This window comes from Microcaecilia unicolor, chromosome 12, assembly GCF_901765095.1.
Source record: "Microcaecilia unicolor chromosome 12, aMicUni1.1, whole genome shotgun sequence".
NCBI classification, from domain to species: domain Eukaryota; kingdom Metazoa; phylum Chordata; class Amphibia; order Gymnophiona; family Siphonopidae; genus Microcaecilia; species Microcaecilia unicolor.
The window spans coordinates 50,602,563-50,627,457 of record NC_044042.1 but is presented as its reverse complement, the minus strand read 5'-3'; the positions used below and the strand labels follow the sequence as shown (position 1 = coordinate 50,627,457).

At 43.7% G+C, this 24,895-nt stretch overlaps 1 protein-coding gene across 1 annotated transcript in view; it reads right to left on the bottom strand.

Annotated features, from left to right (window-relative positions):
- Window positions 1-10,711, bottom strand: part of ARCN1 (archain 1) — a 29,465-nt gene extending 18,754 nt beyond the window's left edge. The window contains exons 1-7 of the mRNA XM_030221003.1: window positions 10,503-10,711; window positions 3,259-3,522; window positions 2,295-2,474; window positions 1,229-1,434; window positions 765-929; window positions 489-654; window positions 5-152 (exon numbers count right to left, since the gene is read on the bottom strand). Coding sequence (XP_030076863.1) covers window positions 5-152; window positions 489-654; window positions 765-929; window positions 1,229-1,434; window positions 2,295-2,474; window positions 3,259-3,522; window positions 10,503-10,505 — 1,132 coding nt within the window. The 5' untranslated portion in view covers window positions 10,506-10,711. The remainder of the gene's footprint in view (window positions 1-4; window positions 153-488; window positions 655-764; window positions 930-1,228; window positions 1,435-2,294; window positions 2,475-3,258; window positions 3,523-10,502) is intronic.
- Window positions 10,712-24,895: the final 14,184 nt, after the last annotated feature.

The window sequence follows — 24,895 nt, the reverse complement described above, 5'->3', positions numbered from 1 at the left end:
TCACTTGTCAATGGAATGAAAGCCTCATCTGTGGTCTGTAACCTCCACTTTAGCACCCCAACATCATTATTAAGAGGAAATGATTTCTCAGGGTTCTTCAGGCCAATCAAGGACTCTGTAGTAAAAAGTTTCTTGTCCACATTTGGATGTGTCTACAAAAGCAAAAGAAAAACATAGAGCAAAGGGACAGGTAAGCAATGACCTTTCTACTAAGAGGGCAATGCAGGGCAAGGAAAGGGAGAACAAAATCAAACTATTTGCAACCATTTCCGAAACACAAAGAGGCATATTTTCAAAGCACTTTGGGAGGCTAAGTTCCATAGGTTTCTATGGAACTTTGGGAGGCTAAGTGCTTTGAAAATGAGCTTGAAAAAGTCAATTTGGCCACCACTGGCATTTATAGATAATTCCTCCACATAGTAGTCTCTGCTCTACTTGGAAGCGCAAGCCCATCAATATTCATAGCCAGCCATAGGAATGGCCCTCACCTGCAACTGAACCCCCTTCTTGTCATCATTGTCCACGTGGATATGAATCCTTCCAAATTTCTCATCCAAGACCCTCAACATAATCATGCCATGCAGCTCCATGTTCTGCAGCCCTCCATCACGGCCACAGGTGAGCGAGATCTTCTCTTCAATCTTCATATGCACACTAAATGGAGGGGAAAGGAGGTGAAGCAAGGGTCAGAGGCCATACCCCAGAATACCAGGCTTCTCCTTTCCCTCTCCCCACTAGGAAAAGCTCAAAGGATTCATGCCCACCTCTCCATGTTAATTGGAGGCGAGAGCACTTTCGCTGTTTCCGAGGATCGCTTCCCAGCTGAACTGGTCATGATGGTTTCCCCTTCAGATTTCAGTTTATCCACAAAGTTATCCACCTCTTTCCCCTTGGCTCCCAGTTTCAGGGCTTTGCTGGAGCCAGAGGGCCTAAGGACCAGAAGAGAGAGAAGATTAGCTGCAATCAAAACCTTGCAGGCTAAAAAAATTAAAAAAAAAAAAAAAAAAAAAAGGACCAGCCATGGAAAAAAAAATTGTGAGCAAAGAAAGGTCTAGTTTCTACTTTTACTCTGAAGGGCTGGTCCACCATATTATTCTTACTTGATTTCTGCCCTGTACCCTTATCCTAACCCCCCACCCCCACCCTTGTACATATCCATCCGCTGAATGCTACCACACCAGCCTCAACTTTTGCCCTGTGCCCCACCTCAGCCTCCCACTGCCTGTACCTGACAGGTGTCAGTGCTGTCTTGGGCTTTTCCGTTTCAATGATGGTTTCTGTGATTATAGCAGCTGCATTTCCACTGGAGACGGCAGAACTGCCAAATCCGCCAAAGCCTGGTGCTTTTTTCCCTTGTCTCTCTGCCTCCCTGCGAGCCTGTTGCAGCTCTTTGGCCTTACGCCGCATCTCTGCCTTAGCCTCACGTTCCTGCGTCTAAAGAATGAACCAAAACGTGAACAAGAGAACTCAATAAAAAGCAAGTGTCATTTTGATCTTATTTTTTACATCTAGATCTCAAGACATTCAGATAAATGAAAACTACAAACATTACAAGACCTGATTCTCTTCGCACAGACATAAGGACAAATTAAGATTATAAAGGTTTCCACTGACTGATCTCCTAGCCATCCCCATTTATATATTAAAAGGCTATCAATACCCACTTTCAATAGACACCAAAACATGTCCGTCAATTTGCCTCATCAGAAGAGACATAAGGGCTATAATAGCAGAACTGGCAGAACTGTGTGAGGAGAGAGGTGGTGGTTGTGGTCTCAGTACTGGAATACCAAGAGGTGCTCCAAGGCAGACAGGAATGAGGCCTGTGTCTGTGGAAGTGGTTGCCAGTACTAGAATAGGAGAAGATATTTTAGGGCAGAAGTGTGTGTGTGTGGAGCATCTCAATACTGGGTCAGCAAGGAGTGTTACAGGCTAGGAGTGAGGTGCATTGATAGGTGTTTAGTTCTCTCTTTGCATGTACCAGAATGATAGCGCGTATAATATGGTATGACAGAGGAGTAATTGCAGATCTGCATAGAAGAAATTTCACAGTTTATCTGGGGTGTGACTAACTGCCTCTAGTCTGAGACTCCTGAAGGACAAACAAAAAACATTGAGCATGGTACAGCTGCATGACTAGGGCAGTAAACTCGCTGAAATAAATCACACTACCAAAATAATAATTACAGTCAGTAAGTAATGGTTCTATTAAAACCCAGCAAAGCTCAAGAAGCACTGCAAGGATACCACATATTATGATCTCCGTCTAATGCAGGCAAGCGTGGCCCTCTTACCTCTCGCACAGCTCTGAACACCTTTTCTTCATGAGAGTCCATCTCTGTGAATGTTCTGATCTGCGCGAGGTTTACATTCTCACGGTATCCTAGGGCAACAATCTCATCAAAGGCAAAAATCAGGTCAAAGCAGTGATCTGAGATCTCATTCTCCTCTAGGGCTCGGCAATATTCAGGGATCTATAAGGAGGATAGAACATAAGGCAAGCATTCTCAAGTTCGGAGGCCAAAAAAAAAAAAAAAAAACAACCCTCTTTCTAGATGTTGTTTATTTAAATCCTTCCCCAAACTTCTTCCCAGAACAAAGGAAAGACATCTCCATTCTCTGGTTATGTTACTGTGCCTTTGGATGCCACCTTTTCCAAGACATCTCCCCATGCTTACATAAGAGAGATGGTGAGCACGGGGTGACAACAACCTCCACTACACCCTGCGTATGCAAAGCAACAGAGGGGACCATGCAGCCTCAAGGTACAGCCCACATTCTACCACAAAATTAGTGCCAAGAAAGCCCCCCCCCCCCCCAAAATAGCAGCAATAGCAAGCCTCCAGAGAAAGTAAGAGGAGATTGTACCCCTGGGGGTACAAAGTCAAAACTGCTGCCCTTAGGTTCAATGTAGGGACCAGGAGCCACCACCAGCTCCTGGGCCCTACAGCAAAGAACACAGCTCTAGCAAGTAGATTTGTTTCTTTAAAATGCTGAAGACTGTTGGTGTTGAATAATGTCAATAAAAAACGTTTGAACATTAAAATGCTGAAGACAACAGGATTACACACAGGATCATGAACATGTGACTACTGTATAATGCAGAATAAAGGTTGGTTTTTAATTACTAATCCTTTGATACTACCCTATACATGGCACTGGTAGCAATAATGAAAAAGTATGCTACATTCAGCCAGTGGAACCATCTGCTTAATCCCCGAAGCCCCATTCCTTCTATAAATGACAAGCCTCACTTACCACTCTGGAGAACAGTCGCAGGGTTTCCAGGTCTTCCAAGATGTTACTGTTCTTGGTGGTGATTAGAACCATGTAGAGCTTTTCCATAGGCTGATACACGTAACGCACACTTTCTGTTTCTACAAACGTGTGCTGCTTCCCTGTGTTCATCAGCTTAGGGAAAGCTGCCAGCAGCCCCTCAATGCGGGTCCGAGTCATCTCCACAAACTGCCGTGACACAATGGCCTTCCCCGCCTTTGTGCAAACCGCTGCTGCCAAGAGCACCTATATTAATGGGGGAACAAACACAGCTCAGTGTCAAAGGCCGAGCTAAGCATAGCCGCCACAATCCCATTCAACAGCAGGAGAGGAGGCAGGCTCTCCCAGCACCTCCATATAGCAAGTCCTTCAAGTCATGCCATCTTTTGATGGCAACATCATTACGTTCACCTTAGTTTTTTTACATCTGGCTAATCCAGGTCATGGTAAACAGTTAAAATGATTCACTTTACTATACAACAGCAGACTTCTGCCTTTCAGTTTATGCTCTCTGAAGTGTGACTTCTTCAGTCAGACAGTGTTGAAGCTAATTGCTTTCTGCCTTTTAGAGCAAAACCAATCTATTAACAGCAAAAATCAACTGCCATAGTGTGTGTCGTGAAGCAGAAACTCTAAACCTCATGTCAGGTGTCCTTCAGTTAAATTTTCAAAATCAGGCTGTCCTAGAAAAACTGCCTAAGGACTAGCTGGATTCTGTTTACTCAAAGGAGGAGCCAGCATGCCTCAGGGACTGCAGTTGGTGTAGCATGCATGAAATATGTCATGATTTCACACCAATCACAGGCTCACTATAGCAACAAGAGATCTGGGATTAAAAAAATAATAATAATAATTACTAGGGACCAACATCAAACTTGGAGTGGGAAGGATTCAGAAGTCACTTTTCCATCTTCTACGGCCTCTACTTACAGTTTCTTATAGAAAACGATGGCAGATAAGACCATTAAGTATATCCAGTCTGCCCATCCAAACCACCCACACTATATGTTACGCCCTTTTAAAGATTCTATACCATCAATTATATCTTCTTCTCCCTTAGAGATCCTATGTGTTCCGCCCATGCCTTCTTGAATTCAGATAAAGTCTTGATCTTCAACAGCACCATGGGGAGGCTGATCCATGCATCCACCACCTTTTCAGTAAAAAAGTATTTTCTTAGCTTACTTCATTTCTTTTCACCTTCATCCTCTACACCCTCATTTCTTACCTTCCCTCCTGTGGATCTTATGTTGATCAGGAATGAGATACTAGGTTATTACATTCTGTATATTTTTTCTCCTGGTAACAAGAAAAAAAGAACCCAACCCATATGAACTAAGTACATATATTTATGTGACCAGCTGAGTGAAAAGGTATCAAAAGCGGTATACGTGACTTACTTATAATCACACAAGATAAGAGGGATATCCATAATCTTGCCAAAATTTCAGCCTCCGGTATGGACTAACTAGATCTTTAAAAAGTGAGAAATGTTTATCAATAAAAATGTAATTAAACCCAAAAATCACATATAAACTTTAAGCGCTTGAAGTTTTTAGGCTGTAGAACTTGAAAAACATCAAAATTGTGAAAAAAAATTTGCATAGTCCCCTTCTACTGACCGTATAATACACAAAACTTTCAAAAATGAAAGGTTGCTCCTCCAAACTTTTATAGCCTCTTTATCTGTTCTTTGTAATCTACTTTTGGCACTTTTTTGCTCAGCAGGTCACATTTTCTCTCTATCAAGAACTGTTGTCAGGGGGTACAGATGTACCTAAACATCTTTCCTCAAAGAGAAATGGAGAAAACCCTTCAGTGCATCCCATCCAGGACACTATTACAGAAGCAATACTAGCTTCAATCACCACAATATCACCTTTCTTGGCTCCAATTCCTAGATGGTCTTGCTTCCATCTTCCTCTTTTCACTTTATTCACAGCAATAAAAATGTACAATGAAAAACTCTACACATTTTATTTTAAGCCATTAATAAAATATCTGCTTTCAACTCCAAGTTCACTACTGAGAAATGTATACAGGCTTTAATGAAAAGCAGCTCAGTAGCATCTCCACTTATTAAGCGTTACAATAAGCATTACTGGAAATTTCAGGAAATGTGGACACTAGTAATGTCCTCAGGAATGAAAGAGATACCATTAGATTCACTCTTTCAGAGATATTTTTTGCATCCAACTGATCTATTGTTTGAATAGTATTGTTACTTTAAAAATGTAAAATGATGATACATGACAAAAAAATAAAGAGGAAAAATGTAGCTAAGGAGATGACCACTTACAATCTCACAAAAATTGATGTTCTCCCCCCCCCCCTTCCTCTGATTTTCCTGTTTACCACTACCTCTAAAGCATTCCCCCATGTCCCCTTCCTACCCTTGCAGCAATCACCTGCCTAGTCCTCCTCCGAAACCCTTTTCTAGCCCCTCACTGGTGTTGGTATGGTTGTGTACCAGCACCATGAACATGTTCCAACCCTGTGGGTCAGCTGATTGTACTGCTCTTTTACATCAGCATGGCTGTAGGCAGCAACATTTCAAAATGATCAGAGGTGCCAAACAATACAGAATTACCCCTCCCTGGACACAAATTTACTCAACACTGGGAATGCTCACACCTACTGGCATCCTGTTGGGCAGATGATCGAAAGCCCCACACTGTTCCAAACAGCGCTCTAAAAATAGCGCTGGAACAGCACGGGACTTTACCACCCCTATGACCAGAGAAATTAGCATGGAAATTTAAGCATGCTATTCCCTCTGATCATAGGGTAAAAGTGAGGGAGGATTTTGCCTGAGCACGCGCTTGGGCACAATCCTCCTGCACTTGTTTGACAGGTCTAGGCTGTCAAAAGCCCAGACCTGTCATACACAGGGGACCACAAGACCTCAAGTACCCCCACCCTGAGCCAAGCGACACAGGGGCTGGAGGTCTAGACAAAGCAGTAATACATAGGAAAATTGAGAATATGGAAAAATGCTGCTAGGCATCTAAATATTCTAGTGTTGAATTTTCCCTCAAGCTTTTTCTGTATCCCCCAAGGATCTTTATAGGTATCTGGGAAGGGAAACGTCAAAATCTCCCCAGACTATGCCTCCTTTAAACATCATTTATTATCTACCAACTGTTAAGCAAAAGACTAGAGAGTTATCTGGGACTTCTTTGGATGTTACCGATCTCCTGGAAATATCAGGAAAACTGGTTACTAAAATAATGACTAGGAATTTCTGGATAGTAAAATACAAAGGTTACAGGAGTCGAAACAGTGGCAAATTCAAGCAGACATAGGATAACCATAAACGGATCTCAGTGTCAGGATGAGGAATAAAGTCACAGGCCTGCAGCTGCACAGTAGACAAGCAAAAAAGTACAGTGTGCATGACCTTAATGATGTCTACATGATTGTTGATTATAAGTTTCCATCAACATATTAGAAATTGTATGAATGTGATTTATTGAATTTAATATTTCTGGAACAGAGGAATGTTATTAGTTCATGGATTTGATATATCGCCTTTCTGTGGCTACTACCAAAGTTGTTTACATATACTAATTGCAGGTACTCTTTCTGTCCCTAATGGGCTCACAATCTAAGTATTAACTGTTTATAGAACATCCACTGAATTTCCTCCTTGAATATAAGTAGTTCAATACTGGGTCAAAACAAGGGTCCACTAAGCCCAGCATCCTGTTTCTGATCACCTGGAAAATGTCCAGCAGAATCTAATAGGAAGAAGACCCAGTCTCTGATAAAGGCACAAATTTCTTACAGGGCAGCTTCTTTGCTTTTTCAGTTGCAATATTTGTTAACTAAGTAGATTTTTTTTTTCAGTGTCTGGGTCTGTGTATATTGCTCCACAAGGAAAAGCAAAGATACTTGCCTGTAGCAGGTATTCTCTGAGGATAGCGGGCTGATTATTTTCACAAGTGGGTCGACATCCATGTCAGCCCGGGAATCGGCATTTGCAAAAGCAAACAGAAAAAAAAAACTTTGCCAGAGCCTTCTGCTTTGCGCGCAGCGCACACCACAAATGCACAGACTGACTTCCTGCCCGCCGCACAAACGCATACCTCAGTTAAGTCTATAATATAAACAAAGAAACAAGTAACTCCAAGGGGAGGGGGGTGGGATTGTGAGAATAATCAGCCTGCTGTCCTCAGAGAATACCTGCTATAGGTAAGTATCTTCACTTTTTCCAAGGACAAGCAGGCTGTATTATACTCACAAGTGGGGTATCCCTAGCATCCAGGCTCACCCAGAACAATAAACATTTGTCAATTGGGCCTCACGACGGCAAGGACTTAACATAGGTTAACCTGAAACTATATACAGCTAGCTAAGAGCGCAGCCTGGAACAGAATAAAAACGGGCCTAGGTGGGTGGAATTGGATTCTAAACCCCAAACAGATTCTGCAGCACCAACTGCCCAAACCGACCGCCGGGTATCCATAACATGCCCCTCCAGAGCATGCCCAGCTTGGGTGTAAGTGAAGGATATGCAATCTGCTAGCTAATTAGAGATTGTGCGTTTTCCAACGGCGACTCCCCTCCTTGTTGTGATCAAAAGCAACAAACAACTGGGTGGACTGTCTGAAGGGCTTTGTCCGCTCCACATAAAAGGTCAATGCTCTGTTGCAGCCACCAAGAAAATGACCTTCCAGGTCAAGTACTTCAGATGGCAGGAATTCAGTGGCTCAAAAGGGGCTTTCATCAGCTGGGTGAGAATGACGTTGAGTTCCCATGACACTAGCGGAGGTTTGACAGGGGGCTTTGACAAAAGCAACCTCTCATTAAGCAAACAACTAAAGGCTGTCCACAGATAAGCTTACCTCTACATGCCAATGATAAGAACTAATTGCACTGAGGTGAACCCTTATGGAGTTGGTCTTGAGACCAAACTCTGACAAGTGTAGAAGGTATTCAAGCAGAGTCTGTGTAGGACAAGAGAGAGGATCTAGGGTCCTGCTGTCACACCAGACGGCAAACCTCCTCCATTTAAAAGAGTAACACCTCTTCGTGGAATCTTTCCTGGAAGCAAGCAAGACCTGGGAGACACCCTCTGAAAGACCCAGGGAGGCGAATTCTAAGTTCTCAGAATCCAGGCCGTGAGAGCCGGAGACTGGAGGTTGGGATGTAGAAGAGACTCCTCATTCTGAGAGTTGGAAAACACTGCAATCTCCACGGTTCTTCGGAGGATAACTCCAGAAGAAGAGGGCGCCAAATCTCATGCGGCCAGTAGAGTGCAATCAGGATCATGGTTCCGCGGTCTTGCTTGAGTTTCAGCAAAGTCTTCCCTACTAGAGGTATGGGAGGATATGCATACAGAAGGCCTGTTCCCCAATGTAGGAGAAACGCATCTTAGTCTGTCGTGGGCCTGAAGCCTGGAACAGAACTGAGGGACCTTGTGATTGATTTGAGTGGCAAAAAGACTGAGGTACACGCTTGCACGGCAGGAAGTCAGTGCGCGCTGAAATTACACCAGAAGGCGCTGGCAAAGTTTTTTTCTATTTGCTTTTGCAAATGTCGATTCCCTGGCTGACACGGACGTTGACCCATTTGTGAGAATAATACAGCCTGCTTGTTCTCGGAGAATGCTTTGGTGTTTTTATTTCCTGAAATGCTGCTTAAAGACAAGACAGAATTATGAGCTTTTACTGTTGTGCTACAGCACCATCAGGCAATGTGAAGATATGAGCCCCAAAGCCCTACAACAAAATAAACCGCCCAATAACCAGATCAAGCTCAGTCTCAGAAGACTCACTGAGGCAATGTTACCCTAACTCTCTGCCATACCAAACTCAGACCAAACCACTTTATCACACAAGTTTACATGGCGGCGGCAACTCTTTCCTATCAGGTAAAGTTCAATTTGAGAAGGGAAAGGGACATTTAAAAACAGCAGCATCCTCAAGACATTTACTTGCCCAGTTCTTGGCTTTATTACAACCTTTTAGGCTTTACTTACATAACTCTAGCTTTATTAATGTTCTTCTTGAAATAAAGGGTGTGAACTTTTTTTTCTATTTGTCTGATGACACTTCCAACCCAGCAAACAAAAGAATACATGTGAAGTCCAACCTAGTAGAGAGTTTATTTTTCACTGGGTTGGAACTTAAGTGCCATCAGGCATCCTATTCTTGCTTTTCTTTTGCGACATTTCGTAGCGGTGTTCCTGTTCCTCCACTTCGGTGGTGTTTTCCTGGAACTTTATTTTATGGACATACCCCTGTTTGTAAACACCCCCTCTTTGAATTTACTATTCACCCAGCTGTGCTTTATTCATGCTTTAAAATTTACTCTTCGGCTGACTCAGGTACATTATGCTTTCAGAGATTATTTTAATACCTATATAATATCTTGATCTTGGTCAGCACAATATGCTGAACTGGTTAAACAGAACAGTCATTGTGTTTATGATCATGTCTTCAAGTACCTAAAGGTTTCCACTTTAAAATACTTTGTGTAGCACTGCTGCTTTAAATCAAATGAATCCAACTAAGTTTAAAGTACATTAAGTTCACCTCCTGTTTCTCAAGTGTCCATATTTCACCAAGCTGACAGTCGAGGCCACTTTAGTGAAATAAAGCTTTGTATAGAAAATAATGATAACAAATGTGGGGATGGTGATCCTAAATGCTTTCTCCTATTTTGTTTCGCTATGAAAAATGCCCAGCAAAAGCAACCCTGGATAAACAAACGTAGTACATACAACGTACAAACATAAAACCTTTTCCTTCCAGCAAAGTAACCTTGGTAAACTCTACTACGAGCCGCTGCTAGTGCAACTCAGTTTACCTTGCCCTAACCAGATAGCAACCCCTCCGTTCTCCTCTTTGAAGTTCATAAACAGTATAGGCAACACAAAATTGCTTCCAGATCATAAACACAGGAAGTGGCTCTAATATAAAAGTCTAAAAAATCTAAATGTTATTACGAAGTATAGCACAATACACACTGAACAAACACTATACAACCTTAACAAAATACAAGGCATGTACTTCTCTAGACATTCTGCCTCGTAAGAACTATGACACTAACAGGGGAGCCCAACTCTTACAGATACAGGAGCCCCGAGAGAAGAGAGCAGCCGGCCTCGGGTCACGGGCTGGGCTCTACATCCAAACACACAGGAGACTGACTGCACACGGCATCCCCGGTGACAAGGCCTTCACCATCCCGCCACGGTACAGACCAAAGTGCCTGCTCACCATATTGAGAAATCGTTCCCGGTCCCTCCCGCTCAGCCAGTGTGCGGGTGTCGGAATCGGTCGCCCGCAGTTCAACCGGTATGCCGGTCTCAGTTCCGGTCCACTCCGCGGGCCGTGACCCCTCTCACCGCCGCTCTAACGCAATATGGCAGCCGCCAGCCACGTCTCCAAAGCGGAAGGGACACGAACCGTAGCGGGCCCCGGGGTCAAGGTGCGCGCGTGCGCACGAATAACGGAAGGCGTGAGGAGGGGACGTGCTGACGCGTCATCTAGTCCGTCAGCAGCTGTGAAGCCAGGACAGCTCAGCTCTTCCGAATTCTTGCTCTTCGTAAGCGGATGGAACACCGACCTTGGGGGCGGGGCATCTTTAGCCACCGCCTCTCTCCTTCTAACAGCCTCAGGAGATGTCACAGGGCAGCGGTCGCATCAACTAATCTTGCAGTTCAAACTTCAGATGTAATAAAACAGAAATAAAACAAAACACAGAAAAGAATTCCTTCAAAAAGGCGATAAATAAATCATAATAAATAATAAGATGATTTTTTTTTTATCGGACTAATTTAATACATTTTTTATTAGCTTTCGAAGGTAACCCTTCTTATCTTTGAAAGCTAATCAAAAATATATTTAGTCCAATAAAAAGGTATCATTTTCTTTTCTTTTCTGTGTTTTGTTTTACTTCTATTTGTTACCTTTAAAAGTAGACTAACACGACTACCGCATCAAACTTTCAGATGGAAACCTGCGGTGCAGTTCGATCCTTTCTGCATATAGGATGGGATGGTGAACTCCAAGCAGAAAACAGTAGAGGACACACACAAAAAAAACCAACGAACATCTCACAACAGTATGGTCTGTCTTGCACAGATGTTATTGTTAGATCTTTTAAGAGGGACCTTCAGTTCCTTTTTTTGAGGCTCACCGCATCACTTCTTTTTTTCATCGTCTTTATAAAGACATCTGCAATGATATATATTTCTACAATTTTTGGCAAACTTTTATGTTTAAGGGAGCATTGATACATATTTTTGTTATTTTATTACAAAATAAGAGAGATTTGCATGCTATGGAGTGGATTTGGGATCCAGGAAATCTCTTTCATGAATCTTCATTGTGGAGATCCTGAAAACCTGACTAGTTGGGGTGTCTCCAGGACTAGGTTGGGGAACCACTGGTCTACTCATTATTCTGGAGTGTACACACAGACATGTCACATGACCCAGTTGTAGGCTGGGGATTGTTTGATCAGTCCAGATATTCACCTAGCATCCCACAGCATTGAAAGATTTGTATTGGCCGATTCTGCCCGGGGAAATCAGTGTGACAGATCCCATAATGCCATAGGATATGTGTGTGCCCAAACCAGACCTGAGAGTGCATGTGAGACTATGGGAAATGTATCTATTGTACTCTGTGCATTATATACAGGGATAGATAACACATTCACCGTTCCAGAAGGGAGATTTTTTTACTATTCCTGTTTTGAAGATGACTTCCCAAAGAACAGTGCCAAACGAATCTCATTGAATTCTTTGACTGGGTGACCGGAGAATTAAATCAAGGACGTGCTATGGATGTAATCTACTTAGATTCAGTAAAGCTTTTGACACGGTTCCCCACAGGAGGCTCTTGAATAAACTAGTCAGGCTGAAGATAGGACCCAAAGTGGTGAACTGGATTAGGAACTGGTTGACGGGCAGACGCCAGAGGGTGGTGGTAAATGGAGTTCGCTCGGAGGAGAGAAAGGTGAGTAGTGGAGTGCCTCAGGGATCGGTGCTGGGGCCAATTCTATTCAATATATTTGTGACTGATATTGCCGAAGGGTTAGAAGGTAAAGTTTGCCTTTTTGCGGATGACACCAAGATTTGCAACAGAGTGGACACTCCGGAGGGAGTGGAAAGCATTAAAAAAGATCTGCAGAAGCTAGAAGAATGGTCTAACGTTTGGCAATTCAAATTCAATGTGAAGAAATGCAAAGCGATGCACTTAGGGAGTAGAAATCCACAGGAGACGTATGTGTTAGGCGGTGAGAGTCTGATAGGTAAGGACGGGGAGAGGGATCTTGGGGTGATAGTATCTGAGGACCTGAAGGCGACGAAACAGTGTGACAAGGCGGTGGCCGTAGCTAGAAGATTGCTAGGCTGTATAGAGAGAGGTGTGACCAGCAGAAGAAAAGAGGTTTTAATACCCCTGTATAAGACGTTGGTGAGGCCCCACCTGGAGTATTGTGTTCAGTTTTGGAGTCCGTATCTTGTGAAGAATGTTAAAAAAATGGAAGCGGTGCAAAGAAAAGCTACGAGAATGGTATGGGATTTGCGTTACAAGACGTATGAGGAGAGACTTGTTGACCTGAACATGTATACCCTGGAGGAAAGGAGAAACAGGGGTGATATGATACAGATGTTCAAATATTTGAAAGGTATGAATCCGGAGATGGGAAGGCGGTAGAACGAGAGGACATGAAATGAGATTGAAGGGGGGCAGACTCAAGAAAAATGTCAGGAAGTATTTTTTCACGGAGAGAGTGGTAGATGCTTGGAATGCCCTCCCGCGGGAGTTGGTGGAGAGGAAAACGGTAACGGAATTCAAACATGCGTGGGATAAACATAAAGGAATCCTGCTCAGAAGGAAGGGATGCCCAGAAGCTTAGCCGGTGGTGGGAGGCAGGGCTGGTGGTTGGGAGGTGGGGAAAGTGCTGGGCAGACTTATACGGTCTGTGCCAGAGCCGGTGGTGGGAGGCGGGGCTGGTGGTTGGGAGGCGGGGATAGTGCTGGGCAGACTTATACGGTCTGTGCCAATATGGAGCTCCTGCTGTTGTTCTGCTGCACCTGCATCTAGAAAACACTGCATGATAACTGTTGATATGGCCTTTATTTATTTATTTAATTATTTATTTATTTATTTGTTACATTTGTATCCCACATTTTCCCACCTATTTGCAGGCTCAATGTGGCTTACATAGTACCATAAAGGCGTGCGCCAAGTCCAGTAAATAAACAAATACAAGGTGATATTGTGGTCAGGTAAGGTACCTGTGTTTCCGATACAAAGGGGGTCAAGGAGAGGGAAGGTTATATAGTGTCCATTACGAGCTTTGATTTTGCTGTGTTGCAGAGTGTGGGCATTTATGTTGGGTCGGTGCTTTTAGTGATTTCCTGAAGTTTAGATGGTTGTAGGTTGTTTTCACAACTTTTGGCAGTGCGTTCCATAGTAGTGTGCTTATATAGGAGAGGCTGGATGCATAGGTTGCTTTGTATTTAAGTCCTTTGCAGTTTGGGTAGTGGAGGTTTAGGTATGTTCGAGATGTTATGGTACCTGGCATTGCAGTGACTATGGACCCAGGTGAGACCTGGATGCTTGACAACCCGTTCCTTATAGATGCCTTCTATCACCCTAGGCTAAGATCATGGGCAGAGATCTAGGCCTCCTCAGGCAAGGAGGGGCATTGACTCCCACTTCGAAGCTCACACATCTACTACTACTGCTATTAATCATTTCTATAGCGCTACTAGATGTACGCAGCGTTGTACATATATGCAGGCATTTTCTCTATCCCTAGAGGGCTCACAATTTAAGCTTTTTATACGTTTACCTGGGGCAATGGAGGGTTAAGTGACTTGCCCAAGGTCACAAGTAGCTGTAGTGGGAATCAAACCCAGGTTGCCAGGATCAAAGCCTGCTGCACTAACCATTAGGCAACTCCTCTTCATCTAGCCCTCCATTCCCTCAGAGGTCAGATCTTTGTAGGCCTACCCCTCTTGAACTCCAACCTATTCCTTCCCCCCCCCCCATGTCCATCAGGTTATTTCCCCTTCCCACAGATGGACCATTTCCAGCTCACTCTCCCCATGGATACTTCAGATCAGTCTCGCTCCCTACCCCAGCTCAAACATCTCCACCTTCAACCCCACCAACAGTGTTTACCATGCAAAAAGCCATGTTTTGTGCTAGTGTCCTAGCATGTACTCTCTGCTGCCAACCACAATCTTTTCTCTGCTGTTAGTGGTCTTTAGGTGGCAGAAAGGAGGGCAGTGTGGCTGAGACAGAATTGTGTTCAGCTTCAGAACGCCTATGGACCAGGACCCTGTCAGGAACCATGCCATCTTGCAGGTACACGTGCAGGGGGTACCATAGACAAGAGGATGCTGGAGCAGGGATAGTGGCAGACACGTGTACAGATTGTGAACAGATGTCAAGTTGTGTGGCCAGGAAGTCCTGGGCTACCCAACTGTGGATAGTCCTCTGGCACTACTTGATCCACAAATGGGAAGCACACCTACACCCCAAGGAGGGTGACATTATGATCTACTCCATCCCCACTGACTTTGTTCACAATTGAGAAGAGTGAGATACAGTGCTAAGATGTCAGTTGCTGCGAAGTCCCTGTGGTGCTGTATTGATACAACCAACAAGGCAACCTGGAGAAAGGACCAGTAATAAGTCCTAGATGCAAAGGAAGGGATAGGATATGACCCAAGAGGTTCCAGTAAGCAGGTTGTTGAAGTGGACAGGTGCCCTACAGGCACCCAGGGTCCCTCAATGTTGCCTAAAGTGACCTCTTATCATCTACCTGCCTACAGGAAGCATTAGAGACATTCCCTTCTCATTCTTTGGCTGTTGGATAGAAACTTTATTCACTATGGTGATGGAGAGAGGGATCCAGTAGCTCACACTTCCAACACCTTCCATTGTACCTTACTGCCTGTGTTGGATTTGTGACAGCACAGGTTGCTAGAAACCCGGGCATAGGTACTGACAGCTGCATCTATTGATGACATCAGTGATGCACCTATGTGATGCCTATTTCTAATACATGGAATATCTGCTGCACAAGCAACATTGCATCACACTACCATAATCTACTAAAATCAGAACCTGTGAGCAGGCCTATTCCACACCCTCATAGGATGTTTCCCCAGGAGCTGGGTGAGGCTCTGCTCCCATACACACGTCCCTTCACAGCATTCTTGTACAGACTCTGATAGCCATACTTATCGTATCACCCTTGTTACATGTGATCTTAAATGTAGCCTTGGACTAAAAATGGTCTTTTTCACCCCTTGCCCCAAGCCTGACAATGATGACGCAATCTTTCAGCCTGATACCATGGAAGAGTTGTTGGGTGAGGTGGCAGACAAGTGTACTGGCTGTTTGTGGAGGTACATGTAATTTGTCAAATTAGTCATGGACTCACGTTTGTGAGCATGGCATTCCCAGTGGGTAGCCTTTTTTTTCCAGATGCTTGAGCTGACATGGAAAAAGCACACATTGTTATTCCGTACATCCTTCACACATTTGTAGCAAGTCATGCAAACATAATGCACCCCCTTATTCCTGATTCATCTGTTGTATCACTACATTTCTCAGCAGTCTCCAGACCCATATTTCCCACACACACATTATACGTGTCACCTATCAACAAACTCTGTAGCCACTAACAGACAGATGGCAGCTACCACCTCCATACTAGCATGTATCAGTGCTGTGTATGGGGGATGCATTAATGCCTTCTGCGCTAAGCCCTATATGAGCTTGCGACGTGGGGAAAGGGCAGTACTACATGATGCACCAAGGCATCCCATGGTACTTTTCCTGGCAGCATGTTTAACTCCTACATGCTGAAAATGTTAGAGGTAACATCAGGAAGGGGTGTCTGGGGGGTTAAGAGTAAACACAGCAGCCCTTATTGGGGGCAACAACCAAAATTCAAGACAACACCCAATAAGCATGGCACAGAAGTAGGCCGGTAGTCCTTGGCAAATCCTACATTGGTGTCCATGATAAGGCCTTCCCGCATATGCACATGCTCATGTGGAAATAAGCACACAGAGACACAAGTGCTGCATGGCCATTTCTGCACTGTGATAGGCAATGGCAGGAGCCCCAGGGCAACCCACATGCTCATTAGAGCCCCAGCAGCCTTCTGACACTCCTTAGGAAACTCGCCCATAGGACACCTCACAGTGTGTTATCTGTGTACTGGTGCCATCTGCTGGTCATAGTAACATAGTAAATGACAGCAGATAAAGACCTGTACGGTCCATCCAGTCTGCCCAACAAGATAAACTTATTTTACATGGTATGTATTACTATATATGTATACCCGTTTGATTTGTCCTTGCCTTTCTCAGGGCACAAACCGTAGAAGTCTGCTCAGTAGTGTTCTTGTACTAAGTTCTGAAGCTAACGTCGAAGCCCCTTAAAATTTACACTCCAGCCCATCCCTATCTATTCAGTCACGGTCAGGGCATAGACCGTAGAAGTCTGCCCAGCTCCCGTTTTGTTTCCCCAATTACCGGCATCGCCACCCAATCTCCGCTAAGATTCCATGGAACCATTCCTTCTAAACCAGATTCCTTTCTGTTTATCCTACATGTTTGAATTCCATTACTGTTTTCATCTCCACCACCTCCCGCGGGAGGGCATTCCACATATCCACTACCCTCTCCGTGAAAAAATACTTCCTGACATTAGTCCTGAGTCTGCCCCCCTTCAACCTCAATTCATGTCCTCTAGATCTATCACCTTCCCGTCTCCGAAAAAGGTTCATTTGCGGATTAATACCTTTCAAATATTTGAATCATGTCAAACCTGTTTCTCCTTTCCTCCAAGGTATACATGCTCAGGTCAGCAAGTCTCTCCTCGTACGGTTTGCTACAGAAATCCCATGCCATTTTTGTAGCTTTTCTTTGCACCGCTTCCAGTCTTTTTACATCTTTAGCAAGATATGGCCTCCAAAACTAAACACAATACTCCAAGTATAAGACATGACCTTGGTATGATGATTTTGTATGTGAGAGTGAGTCAAATCAGAAGTATTTTTTGGGCTCAGAGGACGGTTGTTTTGTGTTGTAGTGAAATGTTAGTCTATTCCTGTTACAGCTACTTGCAGAAGACACATAAAGCGTTTGGCTCCCCCCCCCCCCCCATGGACATTGCCCCCCCAAAACAAGCTGCCCATAGCTGGGCAGGGGTAACAGCACAGGCATCCAGACACTGACTTCCTCCCAGGCCGCGAGGAACCAGGAAGCTGCCCTGTCTTTCTCTCATGATAGCTCGCTCTCTTCTCCAAGTCTGACACTTGTGCTCGCAGTGGCAAAACAAAAAACAAAAGGAAACCGTGCATGGGACCATAGCCCTGCACACACTCTGACAGCTCCCTTCCTCCTCCTCCCTCTCCAAAACAGGAAGTTACATGAGGGGAGGGAGGAGGAAGGAAGCAGGTAGCCGCACGCGTAGGGCTATGGCCCATGCATGATTTCATTTTGTTTTTTATTTTGCCGCCATCAGCGCAAAGGTCAGAGAGGAAAGCAAGTGAGCACGATAGGGTAGCTTGCAGTAGTGGCCCGGAAGGAATTCAGTGTCTGGGTGCCTGTGTCCTTACCCCTGCCCAGGTAAGGGCAATAGGGAATTCATTTTGTTTTGCCACAGGAGAGGGAGGGAGGGGAGTGAGCAAGGAGCAGGGCAGGGAAGCTCTCCTCCAGGCAGCTGCAGCCCTAAGAGGTTTGAATTGGTCACCAGAAGGGAGCGGGGCACAAAGAGAGAGAGAGAGATAGGACAATGGTAGGGTGAGGGAAGACAGATGGAACTATGCTGCACAATGCAGAGGGGAATGAGCAAGAAGCAGATTGTGTAGGAGCATTGTTCTCCTTGTTTCTTGTGTACTTCCTTAGAGATTGGTTATTTTGACACAGTTTGGATTTTTTTTTTATCACGGTCACTTAAAAGGTCTTTTTAAAGACCCCTTGACATCCATATTTGATAACGTTTAGCACGAATCTAGGACAAACATTTGCCAGACTCCTGAGGCAGGCAGTCCATGCCAAAACACGGTGCTGTGTTGAGTCTTTTAAGTTACAGCATTGGAAGAAGAGCGTTTTGTACAAATAAAGATTGTTATATATAATTACTGTTCCATTGGAAGTCCCATTGTTTATCGAGTCTCCTTCTGTTTCCCACTATTTTTTCTTTTTTTTCGCAACCACCATGGTAGCCACACTGATACCAGTTCATGCTTATAATCCCTGTTTGAGGCATTGGTAATCACCTAGAGGTGAGGCGACAATCAAGGCTCAACACACAAATATATATGCTCCTAATCTGAGAAAGGTTTCCAGTTGAAGGCATTGTGTTGGTTTCCCAAGAAATACAGAGAGAAGCAATGATGTCATGCTCAGTACATGTGTCATATAACCCCCACTCCTGAAGCTATGTGGAAAAGAATGCTGACCAATAAGGACACTGGTTGATTCCCACAAAGCAGACATGTCCTGAAAATGGCTGTCAGATCTTGCAGTAACAGCAGGCCTAAGGTGCAAGGGGGGGGGGGGGGGAGCTGGAAAGACCATGATCCTCTGCTGAATGGATCTGTACCCTTTTTCTGCCATCATCGTGTACTGGTTGATATGGGGCCCGATAGGAAAGACATACACCACTCGCCAGTCCTGACGTGATATGAATGAGGTGAGCTGTCGAGATAGCAATGTTTAGTTGTCTGGTGAGCTGATAATGTGGGATGTCTTGTATTGCCATGGGTCCCCTTAAGTCACATAGTTTTGGGGTCTCCCGCATGTGCATGCATACCAACATATGGTGGGTGTTGGGAATGTGGGCAAAAAGCCAAGCAGAGTACCAGTGCTGAATGAAGCTATGATATTTCCATTGTACTGCTTTGGATAGGAACACATCTTCCATGAGCCTGACAATGTGTTATCCATCCCAAAGCAGACAAATAAGTTAGGGAGTACAGGAAAACCTGAAAGGCTAAGCTCTGAACCCCCATCCTGATGACCCTGCCTACCATTTGGTAAAAGGGAACTACCGCAGGATGCACTGAGGCATCCCATGGTAGTTTGGTCAGCAGCGAGTGCTACTCCGGTGGTAAAAAAAAATATTTTATTTATTTTTTGCTGCAGGAGGCGAGTCTAGGGGCAGAGAGTAGGTGTGTCTGAACTAATTGGGTAGCATGGGCATATTACCGTGTGCTGATTAGTGCAGGAGTAGCATGGGGGCCCTTACCACCAACTAAATCAGTGGCGGTAAGGGTTCCTGGTGGTAATGGCCACGTGCATAATGGGGGAAAGACCACTGAGGTGGAGAAACTGGATCTGCTACAAAAGGAGCAACACATCAAAGAGGGAGTAGCATGATCAACACTCTTCCAAAACACCAGGGAGACGAGGTGGTGTTTTGGAAGAGTCCTGTTGATCACGCTACTCTCCCTTTGTTGTGTCACGTGTTAATGGGGAAATTAGCATGTGGCCGTTAAAAAAAAATCCTGGAGAGTGCGGTAAACCTACTTGCTAATCGCAGCGCCGGCCACTTTCTAGTGTGTCTTAGTACAAAGACCCCTATCCTCAGGAGTATCTCAAACAGTCTTACCAGTCAGAAACATAGTTGCAAAGGTAAAAAATATATATATTTAATTCTTTTATACTAAACAGAGCATTTACAAGGAAACGTTAGGAGCAAGCGTACACCTATTCACAAACTTTTAGGTTTCACTAACAAAAAACGTTTCTCCTTGCTGCATCAGGAAACATTCAAATTTGAAAAATCCAAAAAATGTCTCTGTTTCAAACAAAAAAAGACCAAAACAATATTAGTATTTAATTTTGTCTTTTATCATGCCTCACCTTGGGCAAAGGCAGGATATTAAGTAATAAACCTATAATATCCCCCGCTCATCCTCAAGTGCGTAAGACACAATTAAAGTGGCTGGAAAAACTTAACCATACCTGATCACATTTCTAGGAAAATTCAGACTACTGCAAATATATCCAAAGCTCCACACAGATCAGTTGTTTCAACTTGAGAAGATGGGACTGGGATGGAATATGTTAATCGCTTTGGGGATAGAGTCCTCAGAAAAATCCCATGATTTCCACCAAATACTTTTTCAACTTCCCTTGGAAAATGTATACAATGAAGAGTTTTACTTTTGGACAAGTTCTCTGTTGATTCCAATTTCTGAATCACCAAATAATTTTCCTTGGTAACAGCAGATTCAAATGTGTCTGACTTTAGCATTTTTAATTCCATATCTTCTAATATTTTTTTCCTGAGTTTCTATTTTAGCCAACTGTTCCAAAATTATGACAATTCAGATGTGACTTGCAAAAATTAAAGATTCTGAGAAAAAAACTTTCCCCAATCAATAGCATACCACAGAGATTCTAGGGTTACTACTTGTGGTTTCTCAAGGAAAAAAAAAATGGACAGTGACTCAGTCATTAAAGTGGAAACTATTCATTGCTCACTAACCACCATTACTGCTATTGGTGCCAAATCTCTGCCATCCCCTGTTCTTTGAATATCTTTCGGAGGAATTTCAGTCCACAAGATCTGATCTTGCTTCTCAGCTTACTCACCTCCAGTGTGCCTGAATACCTCAGCAGTAGAAAACAGAGGCCATGTTTTGTTGTAACCCACCCAGATTTGGAGATGGTTTGGAATATAATTTTGAGTAAAGTGGTGTGGTAGATTGTATTGTTCATAGATAGATCTATTAGCTCTCCCACCCACCCCCTAAGGCTATCTGGCCCAAGGTTATAATTCTAAATAAATATATTTGCACTCTTTGGTGTGATGCCGGAGCAGGAAGAGCTGTGAGCATGAGTAGTCTTCATGAACAAGAAAAGGAGCTGCTTGTGAGAACATTTGAAACAAGTTAGATAAAACCCCTGAAGAAGGATGGTGAAACAGTGGCCTTCACCGGGTCTGAAATAAGAAAAGTGCTCAGTCAGCTCACAGCTCATTTTTTGGTGAATTTTTACAAATTAAATAGATTTTCATACATCACAAAAAGTTACAGAAAGACTGCTTAAATGTTATAAAAATAAGACAAGTGAAAGAAACTTGAACTGCATAAGAGACAAAAAGAAGTTAAATGAAGACATTTTTGTTTAGTGGTTTGAGGTCTTGTTCTCCCTTAATAAGATGGTGTGAAGATTAAAATTCTACCATATTTACTGTTAGTCTTAATTGGAGGTTGTAGTTTCACTAAGAGTTTGAGACTGAGATTGTACTGTAGATAGATCTATTAGCGCCCACCCACCCCCTGCGGCTATCTGGCCCAAGGCAAGCGCCCATTGGACCATCAGAGAATACAAGCTGGAGTCTGGGTTGTTCTTTGTCTTCTTTCCTGTCAGGGTGTGTCAGTGCTCACTCACATGCTGACAAACATGATGCCGTAAACTGTAGCTTGTTACTACATTGCTGTGCACTGATTGTTATCAATGAACATTTAATGCTGTCTTTCTGTGTATGGTGTACAGCACTGCATATGCCTTGTAGCGCTATAGAAATGATAAGTAGTAGTAGTGGTAATTTACCTATTAGCTTACTATTGAAGTACATTTTTTTTTGTAGTGCACAACTTAGAATGCTGCAAAACTAGTTACTGTGTACTTAAGTTTTGTGCTTTTACTTGTAAAGTTGTAAAGCATATATGTGTTACTTTTAACTGAAGTAACAATTTACTACTTTTACTTAGTTACAACTGATGTTTGTAGTTAAAAACAGAAGCAAGTTGTAAAGATTCCTCCATAAACCAAATGAAGCAGTAAAAACTAACATGATTTTGCTAATGCAATCAGGGGATCATCTCATCTTCAATTTTGCAGTTCAAGGAATACAGCTTATGAAAACAGTGGTGTTTCCTGTCTTTATTGAACTGGTATAGATGAGTTAGATTACTAAAGCCAAGATGAAGCTGAAGCTGGTTGCAATTCTTGGGGAACAGACATGTGTGTCTACCACAACAGATTGCTGATCACCCTATGGAAAATTTTACATTGGGGAGACTAACCGCTGGTTGGAGAGTCTTTAGAATTGAAGTCTTCCTGCCTGGTTTGAAGAAGATTAAAGGGTTCATACACATTTGATGTCCTTGCATCAGTTCTCAGAGATTCACGTGGAGTTTGCCATCAGATGAAAAACTGTGAGAACAGCGGCCACCAATTCCAACTTTAGGGATGCCTTCTTTGTAATTGGACATCAAGACGATAATAACAAAAATGAAGATGCAAGTGATGAATACTTCTAATGCAAATGACAATGACAAAGTATTCTTTACTATAAGAAAGTCAAATGTTTCAGATAGATTCCTTTGATCAATACCTGCAGACCCAGTCAGAAGTCAGCAGTAGTGTTACAGCTTGGTATGATTTGAAGGAATTTATTAGACTGAAAACTGCACTTCCTACCAGTACAATTGTTGAAAATGCCTTTTTAGTTGTGCTGGTTTAATAGTGATTCATAAGCACACCCACATGAATGACAGTCATTTTCAAAATGTAGTTTTACTAAAAGCAAAGTAGATTGAATTGTAAAGCAATAAAGTTTTTGGGATAAAGATAATAGTAGTTGCATTCAGTGTAGTCACAGCATTTTTTTTTACTTTTACTCGGAGAATAACATTTTTTTTTTACTGAAGTAAATTTTTTGTCCGATATTGAAAGCAAATAAGCGGGCAGGAGAGGCTCCAGCCCATTTAAATCACCTGGGTCTGCCCAACTGCCAATACTCAGTGGTAATTAACTGGACCGTGCCACTGAATATCGGCTCCAAGGGCCCCCCCCAAAAGTGGGACAATCAGGGGCAATACAAGGGGTGGCGTTGTGGAGGAACCAGTAGTTATGCAGATGCCAGGACCTGCATAGCTAAGCAGCCAAAATTAGGTCAGATTTTGTGCTACTTTCAGCCACTTAGCTAATTGTAGGTCCCGGGCATGGAAGAGCAGTATGGAGCCCTGGTAGTTCCTATTGCCCCCACTGGATCACTAGGGATGGAAGGTAGGCTGGGGGGGAGGGAGGAAGCAGGAGGGGGTTCCGAGGGCTCCAGAATGCTTTTCCATGGTTATTCAAGTCTCAGCTACTAGTCATCTGGGGCCTGCATAACTGTTTTATGTGGGCCCTGGCTGAATACTGGCCAGAGCCCACATAAGTTCTGGCACCTAGCATCAGGCAAATTAGCTATTCAGTGCCAGGGCCTACATATGACCCAGTACTGAATATCCTGGGCTAATTTAGCTGGCCATGGTCAGCATTTTTTTTTTATGCTGAATATTGGGCAATTTGTGCTTTTCATTGCACTTTTACTTTAGTATTACAAACATATGTTTATTACACTTTTTACTTAAGTATGTTGAACAACACTAAGTATTGCACATCATTTTAAAGCAGTTTATTACATCACGCCCTGAGCAGGCGGTATTCCACTTTCTGCCTCCCTTTTCTCCTCCCACTTCCATAACTATCATTTTTCGCCCAACAGTCCTTATCTCTAAAACCACCCATGTAATTATTCTCAGTCATAAAAAGCTGGTTTGAAGAAATGATTCTCAAATGTTAATTGTAAAATTTACTGATTTCAAATAACTGGGTTCTCAGTTTTGCAGCAGCAACACAGATATGAAAAGTATTCAGCTGCTGGGCCTACTGCTGTGAGTGGCAAAGAAAACTCATGTTTACTAATAGGGAAAATAACCAGATCTCAGTACAGGTCCCAGTGCCAAGAAGCAGATGGTCAATTAATGTCCTTGGCACAAAGTCCAGTGGGTGAGTGGAAGTGGAGAGGAAGAGCCCTTCTTGTACAGGAGGGTGTGTGAGCTAATGCCTGGGGCTCTACTGTATACCTGTGTGTAGCTTTCAAGTACCTTTACTTTGTTTTCCTATCCAGCAAGCTCAGTCATGGATGTAAACGCAACAAAAGGTCAAAATAAAAGCAAATCAGCATCAATTTAAAGAAGGGCTGTACCAAATATTCATATTCTATTTGGCCCCAATTATTCACATTCGGCCGAATAGTGATTTAAAAACAAATATGAATAATCAGGGACTCTACTGTGCTAAACTGTACTGAAATTGATCTCTGATTTTACATTGCTTCTTTTATTATTTACTAGTAAAAAAGGCCCGTTTCTGCCTGTCATGAAATGGGCGCTAGAGGGCACGGGACTCCCTTCCCTTATGCTAGTATCCCTGGTGGTGTAGAGGTACCTGTTCGCTCGGGGCAGGAAAGAAAGAGCCCCCTCTTTCCTGCCCGTAGCGCTGCTGGTAGCTTCCCTGCTGCATCCTGTGCGAGTCTGGCTCCCAGCGTTTCAAAATGGCCACCGAGAGTTGAAGTCTCGCGAGGCTGCTTCAACTCTCGGTGGCCATTTTGAAACGCGGAGAGCCCGACTCACAGAGGATGCAGCAGGGCAGCTAGCAGCAGCGCTCCGGGCAGGAAAGCGGGGGCTCTTTCTTTCCTGCCCCGAGCGAACAGGTACCTCTACACCACCAGGGATAGTAGCGAAAGGGGAGGGGAGGTGATGGGGGGGGGGGGGAAGAGGGGGCGACCGGGGGCGGGGTGCTAGCGTTAAAGGGGCGGGGCGATGGCGTGAAAGGGGCGGT